This window comes from Paroedura picta, chromosome 8 (genome assembly GCF_049243985.1).
Source record: "Paroedura picta isolate Pp20150507F chromosome 8, Ppicta_v3.0, whole genome shotgun sequence".
NCBI lineage: Eukaryota > Metazoa > Chordata > Lepidosauria > Squamata > Gekkonidae > Paroedura > Paroedura picta.
Genome location: NC_135376.1, coordinates 303,327 through 324,030, shown reverse-complemented (window position 1 = coordinate 324,030; position 20,704 = coordinate 303,327). Strand labels below are relative to the sequence as shown.

Below are 20,704 nucleotides of genomic sequence, written 5' to 3'. Positions count from 1 at the left end.
CGCCCCCAGGCTACAGGGAGGCGGCCCGAGACGGCGAGGGGCCACCGGGTCCCCAGCGCCAGACGCCGAAGGAAGGACCACCCAGACAAGCGCGTAAGCAAAGCCACTTTATAGGCATATATATATATGTGTGTGTGTAAAAAAGAAAGGGGGTCTGGGGGGTGGAACGGGACGGTCCAGATTCTCTCTTCTGCTCTCTGACCCTTCAGGGCTTCGGCGCCTCCGGGGGCTGAAAGCGCCGCAGCTTCTCGGGGTGGTTGGAGGCCATTTGGGAGAAGTCCCGAAAGATGTCCTGGTAGGTTTCATCTCCTGCGAGAGGGGGAGGGAAGGAGACAGGGTCAGGAAGGCCCCCCTCCGCCAGGGCAGGCCCAGCAAAACCAGCCTGCATTTCACCCCCATAAAACTCGTCGCACTTCCCCCCACCCCCTGTGGACTTGCACACCCAATCTACATGCTCCTATTGCAGCGCTTCTGCTGGGGGTGGGGGTGGGGGTGGGGCGTCGGTGACGGCCTATGCCCCACCCCCTTCAGAGCAAGGAAGCCCCAGCACCTGCACCCACCTCCGCTTAGCCTTCTGATAGTGCCTCCTCAGAAAAGGGGGTTGGCACCCACCCCACTGCCCCCCCTCCCTGGTGTGAAGCTGAAGGGGGACCCTGTGTAGAATGCCCATAAGCCTGTAGCCCTCAGGCCACTCCCCCTGCTGGTCCCACACTGAGTGGGGGGGGGCGGCGGACTAGGTGGCCTGTATGGCCCCCTCCAACTCTATGAATATTCTAGGGCTGCCCCTCCCTAGGTGGTCTTCATTTCTAGAGTCCTGGGCCCTCCTTCCCACCACCCCACAGGTCCTCCTCTCGGCCCAGGCCAATAAGCAAGACAAGTGAGAAAAGGAGGGTGTGGTGCCTCCAGGGGGGCTACCAAGGCCACAGCATGCATCCCCCCCCCTCACACACACACACACAGGGGTTCGGTCTGCACCCCGCACCAGGGCCTGAGCTGCACGCATTGGGAGCCCAGAGGTGCGCCAGACTCTACCTGGAGAGGGACCCTCGAGGGCAGCCACAGAGGGGAAAGCTCAGCGTTAGAGACAGCGGCAGAATTTCAGCACAACAAAGGAGAAGCCTTTATCAAGACGCTACAACAGGAGGGTGAGGCGGCTTTGGGGCTCTAAGGAATGGGGGGGAGGCCAGCCCCCATGCCCACCCAGTCTACAGGTTGAGCCCCCTGCCTAGACCCAAAGATGCCCTTCGGGGGGGGGGGGGGCTCCTGGTGTCTGTACTGTGAGTGTTTAGGGAGGAGGACTGTTCCCAGAGCAGCAAGTCAAGCACCAGGGCAGGAGAGGGCCTCCGTCTCCCCCACGCCTCAGAGCCTGTCTCTCCTCTCTGCAGCTCTGAATGCAGCCAGGCTAACTGGGCCAAGGGCCCGGTACCAGCCCCGAACTGCTGTTCGCCTTTGGGGGGAGGGGAGCACTGTTTTGGGCTGCATGAAGTACCAAGCAGAATTCCTCCAGCCAAGAGGAGGGCATCAAAGGACTGCTTCCCAAGGCAGGATTCAAGAGTCACGTGATGGATGAGAGCTCCACCCCCCTTCAGGGCCTTCCCTTCCCACCACTGCAAGATCCCAACTGCAGCACAGAAGAAACCAGCCAGAGCTCCAAGGTGGCACCAGGGGAACAAGGCTCCTGAAGAGGCTCGGGTAGCTCTGGAGCCCCGGGGGAAGCCTGGGGCCGAGCCAGCTGGTGGCATCCATGACGTTCTGAGGCCACCCTTGCAAGTCAGGCAGCAGCCCCCCCATCTGGCCACCTGCCAGGCCAGCCCCACCCCCACGGACCCAGGAGCAGCTGCCTGCACAGCACGGCTGGCAGAAGTGCCCGGACACACACACATCCTGCCCTGCCCTGGCCAGATGGCCTGCTGCAGCAGCCCTGGCCTCTTCCTCCCCCGGGCTTCTTTTAGCAGGAGCAGAGTGGAGCTTGGAGGGGGCACCCCATCCCACTGGGCCTGGAAGACAGATTCTCTCTCCGCCTCAGATGCCAAGCACCAACCCAACTCTTTGGTGCTTTGCTGAGGCACGGCGTGAGGGTGCTGGCATCTTTCCCCTGGCACTTTTGGCACCCTGCGTGAAGTCTGAGGAGCTGGGTGCAGGTGTGGGGGGAGGAGACACCTCAGGGCAGCTGCAGAAATGTTCTGTGAAGGTACTTATTTGTGTAATTTCTCCAGTCCTTCTGAGGTCTCCAAAGAGCCCGTTTAGCTGCTAATCGCTTTTCTATGCATGGAACGGCGTCTGGGAGAAGCACCCAGACCTCCTTGGGGCAAAGTTGCCTTCCTGACACATTAGCCAGGCTCTGGAGCCCCATGGTTGCGCCTCAAGCCTCTGCCCAGAAGAGCACAGGGATAGGCCCTTAGGGAGGACATGCAGAATGGGGCTTCTGCAGAGGTCACTGGAGAGGGGGGGGGCTGGCCACCAAGGGCTCCTGCCCACTGGCCAGCCAGACCTGCCCTTGGCCGGTCCCCTGTGGCCTGCTAGAACTGGGAGAACTCCGTCTCCCAGAAGCTCCCAGAACTAAGCGTCCTCTAGCTGCAAGCTGATGAACTCCTGGATGCAGGTCCTGTACTGCATCTCAGTGTGGTTCTCGGCTGGATGTTGACCTGGCTGGCCATAGAGTCCTTCAGATTCCCGCATCTCTTCATTCATTCTTGCTAAACGCAGCCTAGAAGGGAAAGATTGGAGAGAACAGAGGCAGTAGAGGGTGGATCCAGCCTCAAATCCACCCCGCTCCCTGCCCCATTTCATGCAGCCTCTCTCTCTGGAGCCCCCCCACACACACACACACACTTGCTCTGCCGCAAAGCGCCCCCAGTCTGGGCAGCTGGGCTGGGAAAGCAGGGACACGTGTCTCCCGACAGAGGGCGGAAGCCTGCATGGTTCATGGCATCAAATGAGGAAGGCTTCACCTGGGGGGGGGGGGGGGGTTGTACGTTCTGCTCGTGTGTAAAGTGAAGGCTCTTTTGACAGAAGCAGCGGAGCCCCTGGTTGCTTGTCTGAACCCGGTGACCTGTGACTGCCTCTACCTGAGGAGGAGGAGGACACTCCTACAGACGGCAAGAGCACAGGCCTGAGGCAAAGGGAAGCCTGCTGGGAGCACCAGAGGCAAGGCAGCTGGCAGGTGGGGTCGGGCCGCTCATCCGGCTCCCTGGCTCCTAGAGTGGCCCACCAGTGGCTTTGGAGTGGCTTCCAGCCCCCCCCCCACTCCCCCTGGCACAAGTGACCCTCCTGGCCGGAGGTAATTGGACAAGAATTCCAGGATGGGAACGGGGTTCTGAGCAGCTGTTACAAGAGGCGTTCTACTGGGGGGTGTGGGGATGCACCCGTATCAACATCCAGTGGCAGGCATGGCACATGAACCTGTGAGACCCAGGCCAGGGGCCCCTGCCGGCCCCCAAGGAGAGAGCCCACCCGCTGCCCGCTGCCCGCTGCCCTTGGCCCTGCAACCAAGCCAGAGGGAGTGTGGCACTTACAGCGTCACGATATCCGCGTTGGCGGCCTCCACTGCCATGCTCAGGGGGTCCTTCCCTTCCTCATCAGTGGCGTGCTGGTTAGCCCCTCGTTTCAGGAAGAGACACACTTGCCTGTCCAAAAGAAGGGGCACAGCTCCTGCAAGGCCTCTACCACAGAGGCCACCCCCCTCCGCCCCCCAAGGGCAGAGGCACCCAGGAGGAGAAGAGCCGGTCCCAGGAGGGAAGGTCCCAAGAGGAAATGCAAGGCTTCTCCGAGGGAAAAGCCTCCCGGGGGGTGGGGAGCTGAGGGTCTACTTGTGAGGATGTGGGGAGAGGGGGCAGAAACATGTAGCAGCAGTGCAGCAGCCCTCTTTGGGAACACTTGGGTTCAATCCTGTGGGAGGGAACATGTCTGCTGCCTCTTCACAGACAACTCCCTCCCACGACACCTGCAGGCACCCCTTGGGGACTGAGTGGAAGAACTCTTTGACACGTATGTGCCACAAAGCAGAACATATGAACAAGCCCGGCTGCCTCCTCCTCCTCCTCCTCCCCTGGCTCAGTTTATTGACTCTTTCTCCCCTCCCCAAAGCAGCTTCCATCCGTCTCCTCTTCTCTGTTTTATCCTCACAACAGCCTTGTGGGGTAGGTTAGGCAGAGGGTGTATGTGCAGCAGCTTCCAGACTCTAGCCTTACACCTGGACCCCCCCCCCCCGGCACTTCACGCTGCGGTCCTGCTGTGCTGGCAGCTGCCCAGGAAGGACCTCAGAGGGCTAGGCCGGAAGTGGCCCAGGAGGCCTGGGGCCAGCTGCCTCTTCTCTGAGCTCGCACTGCCTCACAGCGCTCTTGAAAAGAAAAAGGAGAGAGCCATGACAGGTGAGGCCTCAGCAGCAGCAGCAGCAGGAGGGGGGGGGGGAGCAGAGCCATAGCTCTCATTCCCCACCACCCACAATTCCTACTGACTCAGCCTGACAGATTCCCCCAATCCTGTCAAACCGTTTTTGCCATACCCCGAATGTGGTTTTGCTTTCAATGTGCACGTAACCAAGGCAGGATTCAAGAGACACGGGAAGTGGACGCAATTCCTTCTTTGGGCAAAGCACAAGGCCTCTCACAACGTACCCACAAGGGCCCATGCAATGCCACCTACCCAGTGTGCCCCAGGACTGTGGCGTGGTGCAGGGGTCCTCGGCCGCGGCCATCCCTTAGGTTCACATTGGCCCCATTCTGGAGCAGGAACTCACAGCTGACCAGAGAGCCCTGGGGAGCAGAGACACAAGACCACCGTGGGGCGGGGGCCTTTCAGTCACCCGGCTGCCTCCAGGCCAGCCCCCCACCTCTCAGCCAGCAGAGGCACATGACTACAAACTTCGTGTTTTGAGGGCCCAGTGGCCTGGCCCATCGACCTGACCCCTGCAGAGAACATGCTCACCCCACGAACTGCCTGGATCAAAGGCGTGGACCTGTTCTCCTCCATGTTGACCCAGTTGACGGCTGCCCCATGGGCCAGGGCCTCTGCCATCAGAGGGAGGTTCTTCTCGTAGGAGGCCCGGTACAGCTGCAGCCCCGCGATGGACTCCCCAGAGTCAAGGGAGGCAACTGTCTCCTGCTTCTCCCCTTCTGAAGGAAAAGAGATGGTTGGGCGAGCTTGGCTAGATGAAGCAAAAGTAGAACCATCCAGCATTGCATCATGTTTCCCGAGGTGGCTAAGCCTGTTGCCTCCATCCCTAGCCACGGGCATGCAGAGGTGGGCTGCCTCTCCACCCGGAGGCCCTGTGCACCTGTCGTGGTTACAGACCTCCGTGGACTTCCCAGGAGGCAGCAGGCCAGATCCCTTCTCTCTGTTTCATTAGGCCAGGGGGGTAGACCAAAGATTCACCTAGTCCCAACATCCCATGGCTGGCCAGAAGCCGTTAATATTTTAACTTGCATATGTCACGTGTACCTACAGGTGGCCTTTGTACTGGAGGTTTGGAAAAGAGTAACTGATACTTATTTGCAAACTACCTTTCTGCCCAATCCGACTAGGACAATTAATAGTTAAAAACAGAACATTATAAAACACTTTAAAAACGAATAACAATCAAACCTGATACCTAGCTGATTACGACTTCCGCTAGATATGGGGGGGGGCGGAATTCACAGAGTAGTTCAGCAGAGGAAGGGGCTGCCTTAGGAGGTGGGGAGCTCCCCTCACTGGCAGTCTTCAAGCAGTGGCTGGACAGATCCTTCTCCTGGATGCTGGAGGCTGATCCTGCACTGAGCAGAGGGTGGACTAGATGGCCTGCATGGCCCCTTCCCACTCTAGGATTCTAGGAGTCTAGTTCAGCTGTGGGATGGGCTGCCAGAGGAGGTGGGGGCTCCCCCTCACTGGCGGTCTTCAAGCAGGAGCTGGACAGATCCTTCTCCTGGATGCCTGAGGCTGATCCTGCACTGAGCAGGGGGTGGGACTGGATGGCCTCTATGGCCCCTTCCCACTCTAGGATTCTAGGAGTCCAGTTCAGCAGTGGAAGGGGCTGCCTTAGGAGGTGGGGAGCTCCCCCTCACTGGGGGTCTTCAAGCAACAGCTGGACAGATCCTTCTCCTGGATGCTGGAGGCTGATCCTGCACTGAGCAGGGGGTGGGACTAGATGGCCTGCATGGCCCCTTCCCACTCTAGGATTCTAGGAGTCTAGTTCAGCAGTGGAAGGGGCTGCCTTAGGAGGTGGGGAGATCCCCTCACTGGGGGTCTTCAAGCAGCGGCTGGACAGATCCTTCTCCTGGATGCCTGAGGCTGATCCTGCACTGAGCAGGGGGTGGGACTGGATGGCCTCTATAGCCCCTTCCCACTCTAGGATTCTAGGAGTCCAGTTCAGCAGTGGAAGGGGCTGCCTAAGGAGGTGGGGAGATCCCCCTCACTGGCCGTCTTCAAGCAGCGGCTGGACAGATCCTTCTCCTGGATGTTTGAGGCTGATCCTGCACTGAGCAGGGGGTGGGACTAGATGGCCTGCATGGCCCCTTCCCACTCTAGGATTCTAGGAGTCTAGTTCAGCAGTGGAAAGGGCTGCCTAAGGAGGTGGGGAGCTCCCCCCCCCCCGACTGGCAGTCTTCAAGCAGCAGCTGGACAGATCCTTGATGATTTAGGCCAGGAGCTCATGGTAATTGTAGTCCATGAACTTCTGGAGAGCCACAGTTTGGCCACCCCTGCGGCTGATCCTGCACTGAGCAGGGGGTGGGACTAGATGGCTTGTATGGTCCCTTCCAATTCTATGATAAAGAGATGCACTTAAAAAAAAAAACAGGTCCAGAGTAGACTCAGGAAATTACAGATCAGGTAGCCCAATATCTGGCCCAGGTAAATTAGTAAAACTATTATCAAAGATACATTTACTCAGCACACAGAGGGGCAAAACTTTAGGATGCTTCGGGCTGATCCTGCATTGAGCAGGGGGTTGGACTAAATGGCCTGTATGGCCCCTTCCAACTCTGTGATTCTATGAAAACCTGTTGGGGAAAAATCAGTATGGCTTCTTCAAAGGGAAGTTCTGCACCACCAACCTCTTGGAGTTCTTGAAGAGAGTGAACAAGCATGTAGGTAACCCGGGCAGGCAAACATCGCGTGCCAAGGCTTCCAAAACGCTTTGGACAAGGCACTTTATCAAAGAGGCCTGAGTAAGCTTAACAGTCATGGGTAAGAGGCGGGCTTCTTTGATGGATTAAGAACTGGTTAAATGACAGGAAGCAGGAAGGAGGAACAAATGGGCATTTCTCCCAATGGAGGAGGGTAAAGCGCCTCACCAGGTTTGTTATTAGGGCGGGTACTATTTAATGGGGGGGGGGGAGTATAGTGGCCAAATTGTTCAGAGAAGCTCCATTTGAGCCAAGGAACATCTGAGGAAAAGCCAAGATACGGGGGGGGGGGGGGGGAGGACCCACAGCCAGAGACCAAAGCCTCACCCCTGAATGTTTTCCTGGTTTCTACCCCAGGGCCACGCGGCTCCCCTCTCCAGTGACAGAGGATGGGGGAAATGAGGACAGGTGGTGCGCAGTCCCCAGAGGATCTCTCTCCACAGGGTGAGGGGGAAAGAACACGGTCCAGTGGCCTTCGCTGTTGTCAAGGGATCCTAACCTGGGAGCCAAGCATCAAGAGGGCAAGTTCTCAGCTCCAGGAAACAGCTGTGAGACCGCAGGCGGCAGCAGCAGCAGCAGCAGGGATGAAAGGCAGGCTCCATCCTGAGGGTTGTTAGGGAAAGGATTCAAAATTATCCTTTTAAGGATTATTTATCTCCAAGAAAGAGATAAGGTACTAAGAGAAATCACAGCTCTGTTCCAGCTGCCCAAGGACCAATGATTTGTTCCAAAATTTTGCCAGCAACAGATGTCAAGTTGACAGGTCTGGGCCACTCTCACCCAACTAAAATGTGGGGATAATTTTTGGAACCTAATTAAGCATGTATACTCTAAGCAGGAGGCAAGAATTTTGGTTAACGGAATGTTAACTAAGGACCCTATTCAAATTGGGAAGGGAACTAGGAAGGATGTCCGCTTTCCCCCCTACTATTCAACCTGGTATTGGAGTCTCTAGCTTGTAACATTCGAACAAATGCAAAGCTTTTGGGACTTATGGTTGCTGGAGAAGAATTTAAACTTAAAAGTTATGCTGATTATGTTGTCTGTGTATTAACCAACCCAGTCTCCACCTTAGAATTGCTGTTTGAAGAGATAAATACCTTTGGGAAACATTCTGGATACAGGGTAAATCTCTCTAAAACTAAGGTTATGTTATTTGGCATGTCTGACCAGAAAACAGAGACAATCAAAAAGACATTAAGGTGTGACATCAACCCCAAGAAGGTCAAATACCCAGGAGTCCAAATTGGAAACCGCTCTGAGACTCGGTTTGTAAACAACTATGGGGAGCTTAGGTTACAAATCCAACAGGACTTTAAGAAGTGGAACAATTTGAACCTTTCATGGTCAGCGAGAATGGCCACAGTGAAAATGTCAATATTACCAAAATTTAACTTCCTTTTTCAAGTCCTACCAATAGATATCAATGACTCCATGGTGAATAAATGGCAGTCTGAAATAAATAAGTTCATCTGGAACTATAAGAGGCCAAGAATTGCCTTTAAAATCTTACAAGATGGCAAGAAGAGGGGGACAGGGCGTCCCAAACTTAAAATTATATCTACATGCGGCAACATTGACAGCAGTGGCAGATTGGATAACTGACCCAATGACAAGAATCATAGAATCATAGAGTTGGAAGGGGCCATACAGGCCATCTAGTCCAACCCCCTGCTCAACGCAGGATTAGCCCTAAGCATCCTAAAGCAAAGAGACTTGGTGTTGGAAAAGGCGGCTAGTAAGCACAGTCTCCATGAAATGCTCTGGCAGTCCTTGAAAACAAAAGGAAAGGAAAAACCCAAGGTCAACTTTTGGACAAGATCTCTCTTAAAGATCTGGAACAAATACGAAAAAAGACTTTGTTCTCCATCATACCTACTAAAATAGCCAATAGAGGCGTATTTTTCTAGACAGCAGCAAAAAAGAATAACATGCCCAATGTACAAGGACTTGTTAACGAGAACGGGTGAGCTCAAGCTGCAAGTATTAAACAAAGAAGGATATGAGCTACAATGGATGGAGTATAATCAATTGAAATCTAGATTAAAAACAGACTTTGAGTTCCATGTGGACAAAAACACGCCTCTTAGCGATTTCGAAAACATGTTATTGCTCAAAAAACCGCACCTACAGGGCCAGATCTATAAACTACTTTTGAAATATGAAACCAAGTCAGAACAAGTTAAGAACTGAATGATTAAATGGATGCAAAATCTGGGTTCTATAATTGCTATGGAGGAATGGGAACGAGCATGGATTAAAATTCCTAAACAAACCAACAGTCAGGTTTTAAGGGAAAACTGGCATAAGATGTTTTATAGGTAGTATATTACCCCAAAGCCTCCGGGGAGGGCGGTATATAAGTATGATAAATAAATAAATAAATAAATAAATAAGGTCATTGCAAAAATCTCAGATAGGTTTGATAATAAATGCTGGAAATGTAATAAAGCAATAGGTTCTTTTTATCATATGTGGTGGAATTGTGAGAAAGCAAAAAAGTATTGGGCCAAAATACATATGGTGTTACAGGAAATATTTAAAATGCAGTATCCAATGAAGCCTGAATCTATGTTGCTAAGTTTTCATCCAAGTGCTTTACCAAGTTCTTCTAGAATCCTCTTCTTCCATGCAACCACGACGGCGCGGTTGGTGTGGGCGAAGCACTGGAAGGTGACTGAAACCCCAACTATTTCTACATGGCTAGACAAATTAGCGGACTTAGCAAAAATGGCAAGACTCACTAACATGGTTAACAAGAAACCACCGGAAGAATATGATGAACAGTGGAGCAACTACCTGGACTTTCTTAAGAAAGAGAGCAGTAACTGTTAGATTAGGGTTAACATGCGATGGGAACTGACTACATACTTCTTAAGATAATATCAGACTATACTATAATATGTATTAATTACTTTACTAGCTGGTTGCTTTTTTCTTTTTTCATCCTTCTGTAAACGCTTAATATAATAATATTATTATTATAATAAAAAAGCTGACAGGTCTGTAGTTACTCGGATCCTCTTTTTTCCTTTTCTTGAAGATGGGGGACGACATTCACTTGACATCTGTAGCTGGTAGTTGACCTACTGCAGGGCAGGAAATGGTGAGCAAGCAGAGAGGGCGGGACAGAGCTCAAGAGACTCTTGTGAGTTTCCCCTTCCATATGTTCCTATCCCTGGCTGCTGGCTGCTTGTTAGAATCATAGAATCATAGAGTTGGAAGGGGCCATACAGGCCATCTAGTCCAACCCTCTGATCTACGCAGGATCAGCCCTAACCATCCTAAAGCATCCAAGACAAGTGTGCATCCAACCTTTGCTTGAAGACTGCCAGTGAAGGGGAGTTCACCACCTCCTTAGGCAGCCTATTCCACTGCTGAACTACTCTGACTGTGAAAAATTTTTTCCTGATATCTAGCCTATATCGTTGTACTTGAAGCTTAAACCCATTACTGCATGTCCTCTCCTCTGCAGCCAACAGAAACAGCATCCTGCCCTCCTCCAAGTGACAACCTTTCAAATACTTAAAGAGGGCTCTCAACCTCCTTTTCTCTAGGCTGAACATTCCCAAGTCCCTCAACCTATCTTCATAGGGCTTGGTCCCTTGGCCCCAGATCATCCTCGTTGCTCTCCTCTGTACCCTTTCAATTTTATCTATGTCCTTCTTGAAGTGAGGCCTCCAGAACTGTGCACAGTACTCCAGGTGTGGTCTGACCAGTGCCGTATACAATGGGACTATGACATCTTGTGATTTTTATATGATGCCCCTGTTGATACAGCCCAAAATGGCATTTGCCTTTTTTACCGCTGCATCACACTGCCTGCTCATGTTTAGTTTACAATCCACAAGTACCCCAAGGTCTCGTTCACACACAGTGCTACCTAGAAGCGTATCCCCCATCCAGTAGGCATGCTTTTCATTTTTCTGACCCAGATGCAGAACTTTACACTTATCTTTATTAAATTGCATCTTGTTCTCATTTGCCCATTTTCCCATTGTGTTCACATCTCGTTGAACTCTGTCTCTATCTTCTGGAGTATTTGCCAGTCCTCCCAATTTGGTGTCATCTGCAAACTTGATGAGTAGTCCCTCCACCCCCTCATCTAGATCATTAATAAATATGTTAAAAAGTACCGGGCCGAGCCCCGAGCCCTGAGGTACCCCGCTACTCACCTCCCTCCAGTCTGATGAAACACCATTGACAACAACTCTTTGAGTGCGGTTCTCTAACCAATTCCCTATCCACCTGACTGATTGCAGTCCTTCAATTTATCCATCAGAATCAACTTATCCATCAGAATCAACTTTTCCATCAGAATTGTTCACCCTGGGGACGCGGTAAATCCACTTTCTATTTACACATCGTGCTTTGAAAATGGCCGCGTCACGAAACAGCCTCTGAACGTTGCCAATGTCATTTGGAGGGAGCTCCATAAGGCGACAACATTAGGAGGCTGTGATGCGAAAAATTCCTTTTGCGGAAATTGTCCCTTTATTGGTTCAAAGTAGTCATTTTTCCAAAAGGCCTTATCCTGATCCTGCAGGATAATTAAGCCCCCCCTCTTCCCGGCTGAGATCTATAAGGAGCAAATTGGGCCTCTCACAAAATCCGCTCCTGTCCTTGTCTTAGGAGGAGACAAAGAATCGGTGATGTTGAAAGGCAACATGATTTAAACAAAACAAAAGTAATTTTTGATGCAACCACCCTGGCTAAGGATTCGATGATGCCCTACCTTACAGGAGAACCGTCACTTTAATGAGGCACAAGGCGCTCCCTTCTGCTGTTCTTGAAGGCAGACATGAAAAGACTCCCATTGAAGACCACTAATTCCTCTAATGGTGACGGGGAGGTTGAGACTCTAGAGCAGTGGTTCTCAACCTCGGGGTCAGGACCCCTTTGGGGGTCAAAGAGCCTTTCACAGGGGTCGTGGCAGAGCAAGCAGCATGGCCCGGAGGCTGCCACCCACACAACAGCCTTGTGGGGTAGATTGAGAGAGTGTCTGGAGCAGCAGAAAACAGCAAGATCGGCATGGTGGGACAAGAGGCAAAACTGACATGAGAAACCCCGGGAAAAAATAAGTTCTATGCAACTGTGTACAATGGATCTTCATGCCATTGGTCAGTTTCGTTTAATTTCTGTGAAAGAACACCTGCATAATTTGATGGTTGGGGGTCACCCCAACACGAGGAACAGTATTAAAGGGTCGCGGCATTAGGAAGGTTGAGAACCACTGCTCTAGAACCTGTAATCTTTTATTGTAAAACCGATAAGCAGATTCCTGAAAATCTCATCATTCCTATAGCTGAAGGCTCCCCTTGGAGACAAAGAATGCATCATGTCTCTGGGATGTTATCATCAGATAGGAATAAAGAATGGCCCAGCTGGATGGCTGGCATCTAGGCTCAGAAGCCTCTGGACTCAATAAGGGAAGGAAGGATTTTATTCCAAAGTTTGTGTAATTTTTTCTGTTTTATACTATTTTGCATGTTTTATATTATATGTATACCACTTTTGAGATTTCAGTACTGTGGAATATGTATTTTGAAATCCATCCTTGTTTGCTGGCCTTGGACCGTAATCATGAAGACTAAATGGGAGGCTGGTGTCTAAAGGAGTGCTCTTCCGACCAGGCGAGGGAGGCTGACACCAGAGCCTCTCCTGAAGGGGAAGCCAAGGTCCAGAGGAGGTCCAAGAGGGATGCAACCCCCCCTCTTTTTCTGAAGTGTGCCAAGGAGCCCGTGGGAAGTGGTGGGGCAGCAGAAAGTGCCAGGGATGTAGATGGTCTGCTAGAGTGTGACACACATGATTTCTGAGAGCAAAGGCCAAAGACCGTTCGGGTATCCAGTTTAGCAAAAAGACACATAAGGGGGAACATGACAAAGGTCATGTTCAGTGGAGGGGGACAGGGTGTTTTCTTCCCTCCCCGGTAATAGACACCCAATGAAGTTGATGAGGATAGATGCTGGAGAGGTAAAAGAAGCATCTCTTTGCTCAATGAGTAATTACATTAAGGAGTTTACTGCCAGTGAATGCAGTAAAGGTCCCAAGGTCTTTAAAAGGAGTTAGATTCACGGAGGATAGGTCCATCCGTGGCTTCTAAGCCATGGTGACCGAGGAAAACCTCCAAATCCAGAGGCAGTATCTCTGAATCTCAATGCCAGCAGGCAACATTAGAGGAAGGCCCTTGATACCCTGTTGATGGCCCTCCAGAGGAACTGGTTGGCCACTATGTGAAATCGGATGCTGAACTAGATGGGCCCCCAGCAGGGCGGGGGGGGGGGTTCTTATTTATTTCTGAGATTTAGATACCACCCCTCCTGAACCAGCCATCTCAGGGCAGTGCACAACCTTTAAATGTACAGTTTACAGCACTGAATAATAAAAATGAATATTCAATAAAATAAACATTTTAAAACATTTAGACTTCAATTCTACTTCACAACAGCAGGCCCCATAGGTAGAGGAGGGAGGAGAGGGGTGGAATATGAAGCCCAACCACATTGTACAATGTGAGTTTTCTGCTGGCCTCAACCAAAGGCTTAGTGGAAAAGCTCCCTCTTGCAACACCTGTGGGACTGAGTTCTAACAAGGCCCAGATCTCCTCTGGGAGCTCCTTCCACCACTGCTTGAGGCAAGTGTGCTTCCTTGGGGCTGGCGATTCTCAGCCCGTTGGGACTGGCTGAACACAGTGTCCGCTTACCAAGGCCTCAGCCTCTATGCTCTGTTGTTGGCCCTCCAGAGGAACTGGCTGCCTACTGTGTGAGCAGGCAGTTCCTCGGGAGGCTGGATTACATGGACCCTCCCTGGTCTGACTCAGCATGGCTCCTCTGCTGTTTCTATGAACGCTTCGGCCTCTGTGCCCTGCTGTTGGCCCTCCAGAGGAACTGAGACAAGAGGCTGGACCAGATGGGCCCTAACTGGGCTGGTCCAGCAGGGCTCTCCTGATGTTATGGATAAATCTGTTTAGGAGCTTTTGTTGAGGGACTTGCCAAGAGCTTTCTTCTCCTTCTCCTCCTCCTCCTCCCTATGTGTGTGTTTTATTCCAAAAGTTTTTATAGATCACTATTTTAGTGTCTGGAATTGTTTGAATTATTTTAATGTTCATCATCTTGGGGACCATCAATTGGGTAAAAAGGTGGCAAATAATTTAATGTGGCATGCTTGAGGGATAGAATTAGAATTAATTGGAAGAATGACATCTCTTCTGGCTGCGTCAGAAGGGGTCATAGAAGAGCTTTACCAGGAGAGCCAGCCATCTTCAGCTGCTAATTTGGGGGACGTGACTGATAACAAGCCGCTGTGTGCCTCAGTTTATCATCCAATTTTCTCACTTAAAGACCGACAACTCCACCCAAAATCAAGGCATTTCCTCCTAGAGGGACCCGGAGTGCTCACCTGCCTCCCCCTCGTGCAAGGTGTGGGCGGAGATGGTGGCGGCCGGGTGCTCTCGGCTGTCCTCTGCACTGTGCTGGAATGTACTGTCGTCGCTCCGCACTGTGGGAATAATAAGCCTCCCTGGGAAAAGGATACTGGGGGGGCTGGAGCAGTCGCCCCTTCCCTGACAGGCCAGGAGGCCACGCAACCGCCATCCCTTTGGCCCCCAAATTGCCCCCCCCCCACCGCTGCCCAAAGCCAGGCAAGTCAGTGCTGCAGGGGAGAAGCAAGGTCCTCTTATTCCCTCATGGAAGCACACAGCCACACAGCGCTCAGACAGGGAGAGGGGGAGTCAGAGGGGGGAGAGTGGTACTTACTACTACGCAGCTTGGAGGAGGTGTCAAAGTAGGAGAAGAGTGAGTCTAGCTCATCAGGACAGAAGAGAGACTCCCGCCTGGCCTCGTCGCTACTTACACCAGCCACTGGGGACATGCAAGTTAGCAAAGCACGGCGGGGCAGGCAGAAGGAGCGGAGGGGGAAGAGGAGGCCGTGGGGAGGAAACAAGCTGGTTAGTACCCCACAGAAGGAAGGCAGGCAGGCAAGCACACACCCGCACACACACAGGTAGTCTTCCGACCCTGCTGGAACCACGAGGCTCCAAGGGAACAAAGGACCTCTCCAAGGGTCTCCTCTAGGGCGTGAACTGGCCTGGGAAACAGAGTCTTGGCTGAGGTCTCCTCCCCTGCAAGGCCAGCCTTTCACTCTCCACGAGCACCAGACCTTCCTTTCCCTCTGTCCTCGTCCAAAGCAGGCCTGGCCCCACCCCCCCGTTCTCCACAGCTCTTCCCCACCGAAGGTGGGCCCAAGATGCACCTCTATGGCTGGGCCTACCCAGGAGGCCGAGGGCCTCAAGGGGAGCCCCGATCCAGCTGGAACACAGCAACCCCTCCCTCTTCCCGGCCGCCCAGGCAGGAAAGCCAGCTGCCCAAGGGAGGGGGAATTGTTCAGCTGCCCCACCCCCACCCCAGCACAGAGACTTTGAGAGATGGGCACCTTTCGGAGACGCAGCCAAAGCCTCAGAGGTCCCAGGGGGCTTTCCGGGGCTGCTGTGCCTTTTTGCTTCCTGGCTGGGAGGTGGGCCTTTCACTCCAGAACCCTCAGAAGGGAAGAGGCCTCTTTCCACAAACCTCCTTTCCACATACTTAGCCCGGATGTAGGCCTCCTTCTCCTGCCTGCAGAGGAGACAAGCCGAGTAGGCAATTTGCGTCCCTGCCCCCCCCCCCCCAATGCTCTTCCATCTCGCAAAGAGGCTGCTTCCAGGCAGCCCCCGTGGAACCCCAGCACGCCAGCCAGCCCCACGTCACCTGTGGCTCCCTGGCTGTGGCTTCTTCACTCCCAGCAGTTCATTCCGGGCCTCATAAACTCTGTTGATGACATCATTCCCCAATTCACACATGAGCTGCAAGAAAAATGGTGGCGAGTTTCCCAAAGGGCCGAGCCAAAGAAGGCTCCTTTGGATCTTGCACTCTTTGCCCGTTGGTTCATCTGCACAGGGCTTGTTCCCTCTCCGAGGGCCCGGGGAAGCCAGCCAGACCGCAGCAGAGGAAAAGGGACTGTTCCCTCCAGGGGGGAGAAAGCAGCACCTCTTGAGAGAGCCCCTCTGCCCCCCACCCACCCAGGACACGGAGCCTGGTCCATTCTGTCCTTGCCAGAGCCAGCCTCCACCCTGGCATCCACCCTGGCAGCTGTTCCTCCTTAACAGAGTTTTTGGCAGAGGTGCTGTGCACGCCCAGGAAAAGAGGCCATGGCGACCTCCAGCCCAGTACCTTGAGGAGCTCTGGTTCCCATGAATCGAGGGTTAGGGATCGGACTTTGGAAAAATGGACCCCCAGGCTCCTAAGCAGAAAGAAACAGTCATGAAAACAGGAGGGTGGAGGGACTTCCGGGAGGGGGTGCAGCAGGGAACAAAGACCCCCCCCCGCCCCCCAGTCCTGCCCGTAATCCACCTGTGGATGCCTGAGCACTCGATACACAGCGTGATCCCCAGGTTGATGCTGGCCCACCGCGGGTCTGCCAGGCCGCAATCACAGCAAGCAGCATTGCCTGCAATGCTCTGGACCCTCTGGAAGGAGCTCTCTGCTCTCAGCAACCTCTCCCGGGCCTCGCCACCCAATTCGGGGCTCCCTGTCGATGCGGCCGGCTTGCGCTCCACCTGTTGGGGAAGGCGTCCAGAAGGGAGTCTGTGAAGTCAAGCTTCCCCTGCACCCTTTCCCTGCCACTTGACCCACCGGGGACTCTTGGCAGAGGAAGCCCCTTGCTGCAGCAATGTGCCTGCATGTCTGCCCAGTGGGGGGGAAGGGTCAGGACAAGCACCACTCTGAATGAGGAGCCTGGCTCTGACTCCCAAAGGACACTCAGCCACAGCTCACGGAGTGTCTCTGAATGCCATTCAGCGGCCAGAGGGAAGGTCGTGGCACCACTCCGCCCATCCTCCGCCCATCCTCAGAACTGGGCCCTTACTGCTGCCACCTACGAGAGGGCCCTTTCCCCCTGCCCTTCTGCAGGGTTCCCTGCAGCGCCCCCCTCCCCCGCTTGCCTCGGACTCATCTCCCTTCTCCCGGTAGGCGGTGGCAATGCTGGCTTGCACAGCCTGAATCCACGCCTGACGCAGCTTCTCCGAATCAGCCTGCAGGATGCAGCTCCTGCAAGGGAAAGCAGTGGGTGCTTGCAGCGGTTTCTCCAGGGGCAGCAACCCCAGGCTGCCCTCTCCAAAGCAGCAGGAGGACCCAGCAGGACCCAGGGGAAAGGGGAGGCGGCGGCCACCGAGGCCTGTCGCAAGACACCACACAACCTCCACCTGAAGGCAAGTCGACCCGCCACCCCACCTGCCGCTCTTCCAGAACAGCCGAAAACAACAACACCCCAGGGACGGGGAGAGGCCGCTCAACTTCAAGGAGACCAGGGCAGTTTTGTTCTGCAATCCTAACCCTATTTTGTTCCTTATTAGATTAGATGATCCATCCCAATGAATGTATTGATCTACCTTACATCAGACTTGCTCAACTTTTTTTACCACTGAGAATCCCCTGAAACACTTTTCAGGCTTCTAGAAACTTCAGAAGTGGTTGGGAAGCAGAGCTGTGCACAGGCTCACCCCTTTCCCCCCCCCCCTCCAGGCCATCATTGCCCACTGGGGGAGGGGGGGGTTGACATGACCATACATGGTTATAGGATGTCCAATCTGAAAACTGGAACCCAGGCCCCAGTCCAGCCACCCACATTCCCAGCCCCTCGGAAGGGCCTTCACTGGCATTGCCACCACGATGCTCCCAAAGGATTTCGCCTTACTTGGTGGGGGAGACGACTTCAAAACAGAAGCGTCTCTCGACATCCTCGCAGGGCTTGACGGTGCACAGCCGCAGGTCTTCCACGACGACAGTGGGGTTGTCCTAGAGACAGGGGGCAAGAGCAGTGGGCAGGCGGGACCTGCTGGTTGCAGCTGCTTCCCATCCCCTGTCGGGCCTGGGGCGGCCTCAGGAGGTAGAGATGGACAGCCAGTGCCAGCCCCCCACACCCAGCACCAAAGGGCAAGACCCTTGGGCAGGCGGGTGCTGTAGCCACAATGCTATAAGAAGATTTGGTTCTTCTAGGCCACTTTTCTCTACCAGAAGAAGTCTCAAAGCGGCTTACAGTCGCCTCCCCTTTTCTCTCCCCACAACAGACACCCTGTGAGGGAGGGGAGGCTGAGAGAGCCCTGAGATTCCTGTTCAGTCAGGACAGCTTTATCAGGGCTGTGGTAAGCCCAAGGTCACGCAGCTGGCTGCCTGTTGAGGGGAAGGGCGGAATCAAACCCGGCTGGCCAGATTCGAAATCTGTGCTCCTAACCACCACACCAAGTTGGCTCTCTAACCCTCTTCTGCCCCTGCCTCCAACTCTTCCTTGACTGGCTGTCACTATCCAAGTGTCACGGGCACATTCCGGCCGAGGGGAGCTGCAGCTGCCCAGAGCCACCCTTGGCACTATCACTGAGGCCCCAAAGCAGCAGCCCTCAAGCGCGTCTTGCTGACACCGCAGACTGATCAAGACGGGGAGCCCTATGGGTCTGTCTGCAGCAAGAGCAAACAGCCAGAGTCCAGGAGCGCCTTCAAGACAGGCATTAACTGAGGCACAATAAAATCAGAGTCCAGTAGAACCTTTAAGACCAACAAAGATTTATTCAAGGCATACTGGACTCTGATTTTATTGTGCTACTTCAGACCAACACATGGCTACTCATTTGAATTTATAATCTGAGGCAGGAGAGGAGCTTCCAGGAGTCACTGCTCACTTGTGGATTGTAAACGAAATATGAGCACTCAATATGATGCAGCAGTAAAGATGGTACATGCAGTCTTGAGCTGTATCAACAGAGGCATCACAGAAATCACAAGATATTTATTTATTTATTCATTCATAATTCTGCTCCCAGACCTGCCGGCTCATGGCGGCTAACAACAAAGGTTAAAAATACAATAAAATCCCAGCTAGGGTGGTGCGCTTCGGCTGCCAAAGCAGCTGTTCAAGCCCTCAGCAGCCCGCGCAGCTTCTGCAGACTCCTGTGTGCAGCTCTGGAGGCCTCCCTTCAGAAAGGATGTGGACAAAATGGAGAGGGGGCAGAGGAGAGCAACAAGGAGGATCTGGGGCCTGGGGACCAAGCCTAGGAGGAAAGTATCTACCAACAAGGATTCCCACCCCTTATGTGGAACATCCACATAAGGGCGAGAATCCTTGTTCCCTGCTCCCTCCCCACCCCACCCCCTCTCCTTACCTGGTGGCAGGTCACACTGGGCTGACCCTGCCCCCACCCGTCTCCTGAAGCTGGCCTGGGAGGCATAGGAGCACTGGGGCAGCCCAGTGAGACAAGAGCCTCCGGGGAGGGCGGTATAGAAGTATGAATAAATAAATGAATAAATGAATAAATGAATAAATGAATAAATGAATAAATGAATGAATGAATGAATGAATGCTGACTCGCGCTGGGCTGGCCCCCCTCGCCGCCCCGCCCCGGCCCCCGCCAGTCTCCTCAGGCTGGCCCCGCTCTCTGGAGGATGGGAGCAGCCTTGGCAGACTGGCGGCAGCAAGGCCGGAGCACTGAACAAGCCTCAGTGCTCTGGCGCAGCTGCCCATCTACGGATGCGGTCCCTGGGGCTGGGACTACAGATGTCATGTCCGTAGACTTCCATGGGGGGACCGCTCCAGTAGATGTTCCACATCAAAAACCAAGAGATTTGGGAATGTGCAGCCTGGAGAGGAAGGAGTTGAGAGGGGACAGGATGGCTCTCTTGAACAATCTTAAAGGTGGTCATTTGGAAGAAAGCAGGGAAAGGTTCCTGTGGGCGGTAGAGGAGAGGACCTGCAGGAATGGGTTTAAACTCTGTAGACAATGGTACTGGCTAGATATATCAGGGGGAAGTTATTCACAGTCTGAGTGGTTCAGCAGTGGAATCAGCTACCTAAGCTCTCCCTCACTGGCGGTCGTCCATCAATATAAAGTAAAGAAACTTTTGACGTAACGGCTTACTGACAATTTGCCAAGAATTCTTCTTTATTCAGGCTATATTATAATGTAATCAATGTATTGTAAATAAAGTTCAGTTTAAAGCTCACACTACCCAGGACTGTTCTTTCATTGCTCAATGGCAAAATCCTACATCCCACCACTCCAGCTGGGGCCTGTTCATGGGGGAGGAAGGATGGAGGGCACCACTGGAAGCCAAACTGCAAGCAACAGAACCTCCACGCAAGAGAGACTTAAATGCCCCCGCCCTCGATCTGCTCCAAAGCAGATTTGAACGTTGGGGTGTTCTGCAGTGACCCCCCCAATTACATCTCCCGCCTCCTTTAGAGAATGTGCAGGACTCACCTTAAATTTCTTCTGGTACACCAGCTGGTTGTTCTGTATAGAGAACCAGCGCCTACAAAGAGGAAGGAAGGATCATCATCTCACCGCAAGAGGGGGGAGGGGGGCACACAGCACCTTTTCTTAGCAGGGACTCTGCTGCTCCCCTGTCTGCAGCTGCTACTTGGTTCCTCAGGACAACAAGGAAGGCTTCTAGGAGGGCCAATTAAAATGGGAGAATGTGCATGGCCGGAGGAGGGGGTGGGGGCTGCTCCAGGTTGAGCACCGGGAAACAAGTAGGCCAGGTGTGGGGGGGTGGGGGGATGGAGCTGTCCAAGTGGTCGGC

The 20,704-nt window shown here is 53.4% G+C and overlaps 1 protein-coding gene across 3 annotated transcripts in view; it reads right to left on the bottom strand.

The window, feature by feature from the left end:
• Window positions 1–94: 94 nt before the first annotated feature.
• ACAP2 (ArfGAP with coiled-coil, ankyrin repeat and PH domains 2) overlaps window positions 95–20,704 on the bottom strand; it is a 49,822-nt gene continuing 29,212 nt past the window's right edge. For 2 of the 3 annotated variants that reach the window (XM_077347948.1, XM_077347950.1), the window contains 13 exons: window positions 20,383–20,434; window positions 17,829–17,929; window positions 17,077–17,182; window positions 16,487–16,692; window positions 16,307–16,376; window positions 15,845–15,939; window positions 15,534–15,712; window positions 14,502–14,600; window positions 4,927–5,114; window positions 4,645–4,754; window positions 3,516–3,626; window positions 2,646–2,707; window positions 95–309 (listed from right to left, as the gene is read on the bottom strand). In XM_077347948.1, coding sequence (XP_077204063.1) covers window positions 206–309; window positions 2,646–2,707; window positions 3,516–3,626; window positions 4,645–4,754; window positions 4,927–5,114; window positions 14,502–14,600; window positions 15,534–15,712; window positions 15,845–15,939; window positions 16,307–16,376; window positions 16,487–16,692; window positions 17,077–17,182; window positions 17,829–17,929; window positions 20,383–20,434 — 1,483 coding nt within the window. In that variant the 3' untranslated portion in view covers window positions 95–205. The remainder of the gene's footprint in view (window positions 310–2,645; window positions 2,708–3,515; window positions 3,627–4,644; window positions 4,755–4,926; window positions 5,115–14,501; window positions 14,601–15,533; window positions 15,713–15,844; window positions 15,940–16,306; window positions 16,377–16,486; window positions 16,693–17,076; window positions 17,183–17,828; window positions 17,930–20,382; window positions 20,435–20,704) is intronic. The other variant, XM_077347949.1, reaches the window with a different exon arrangement.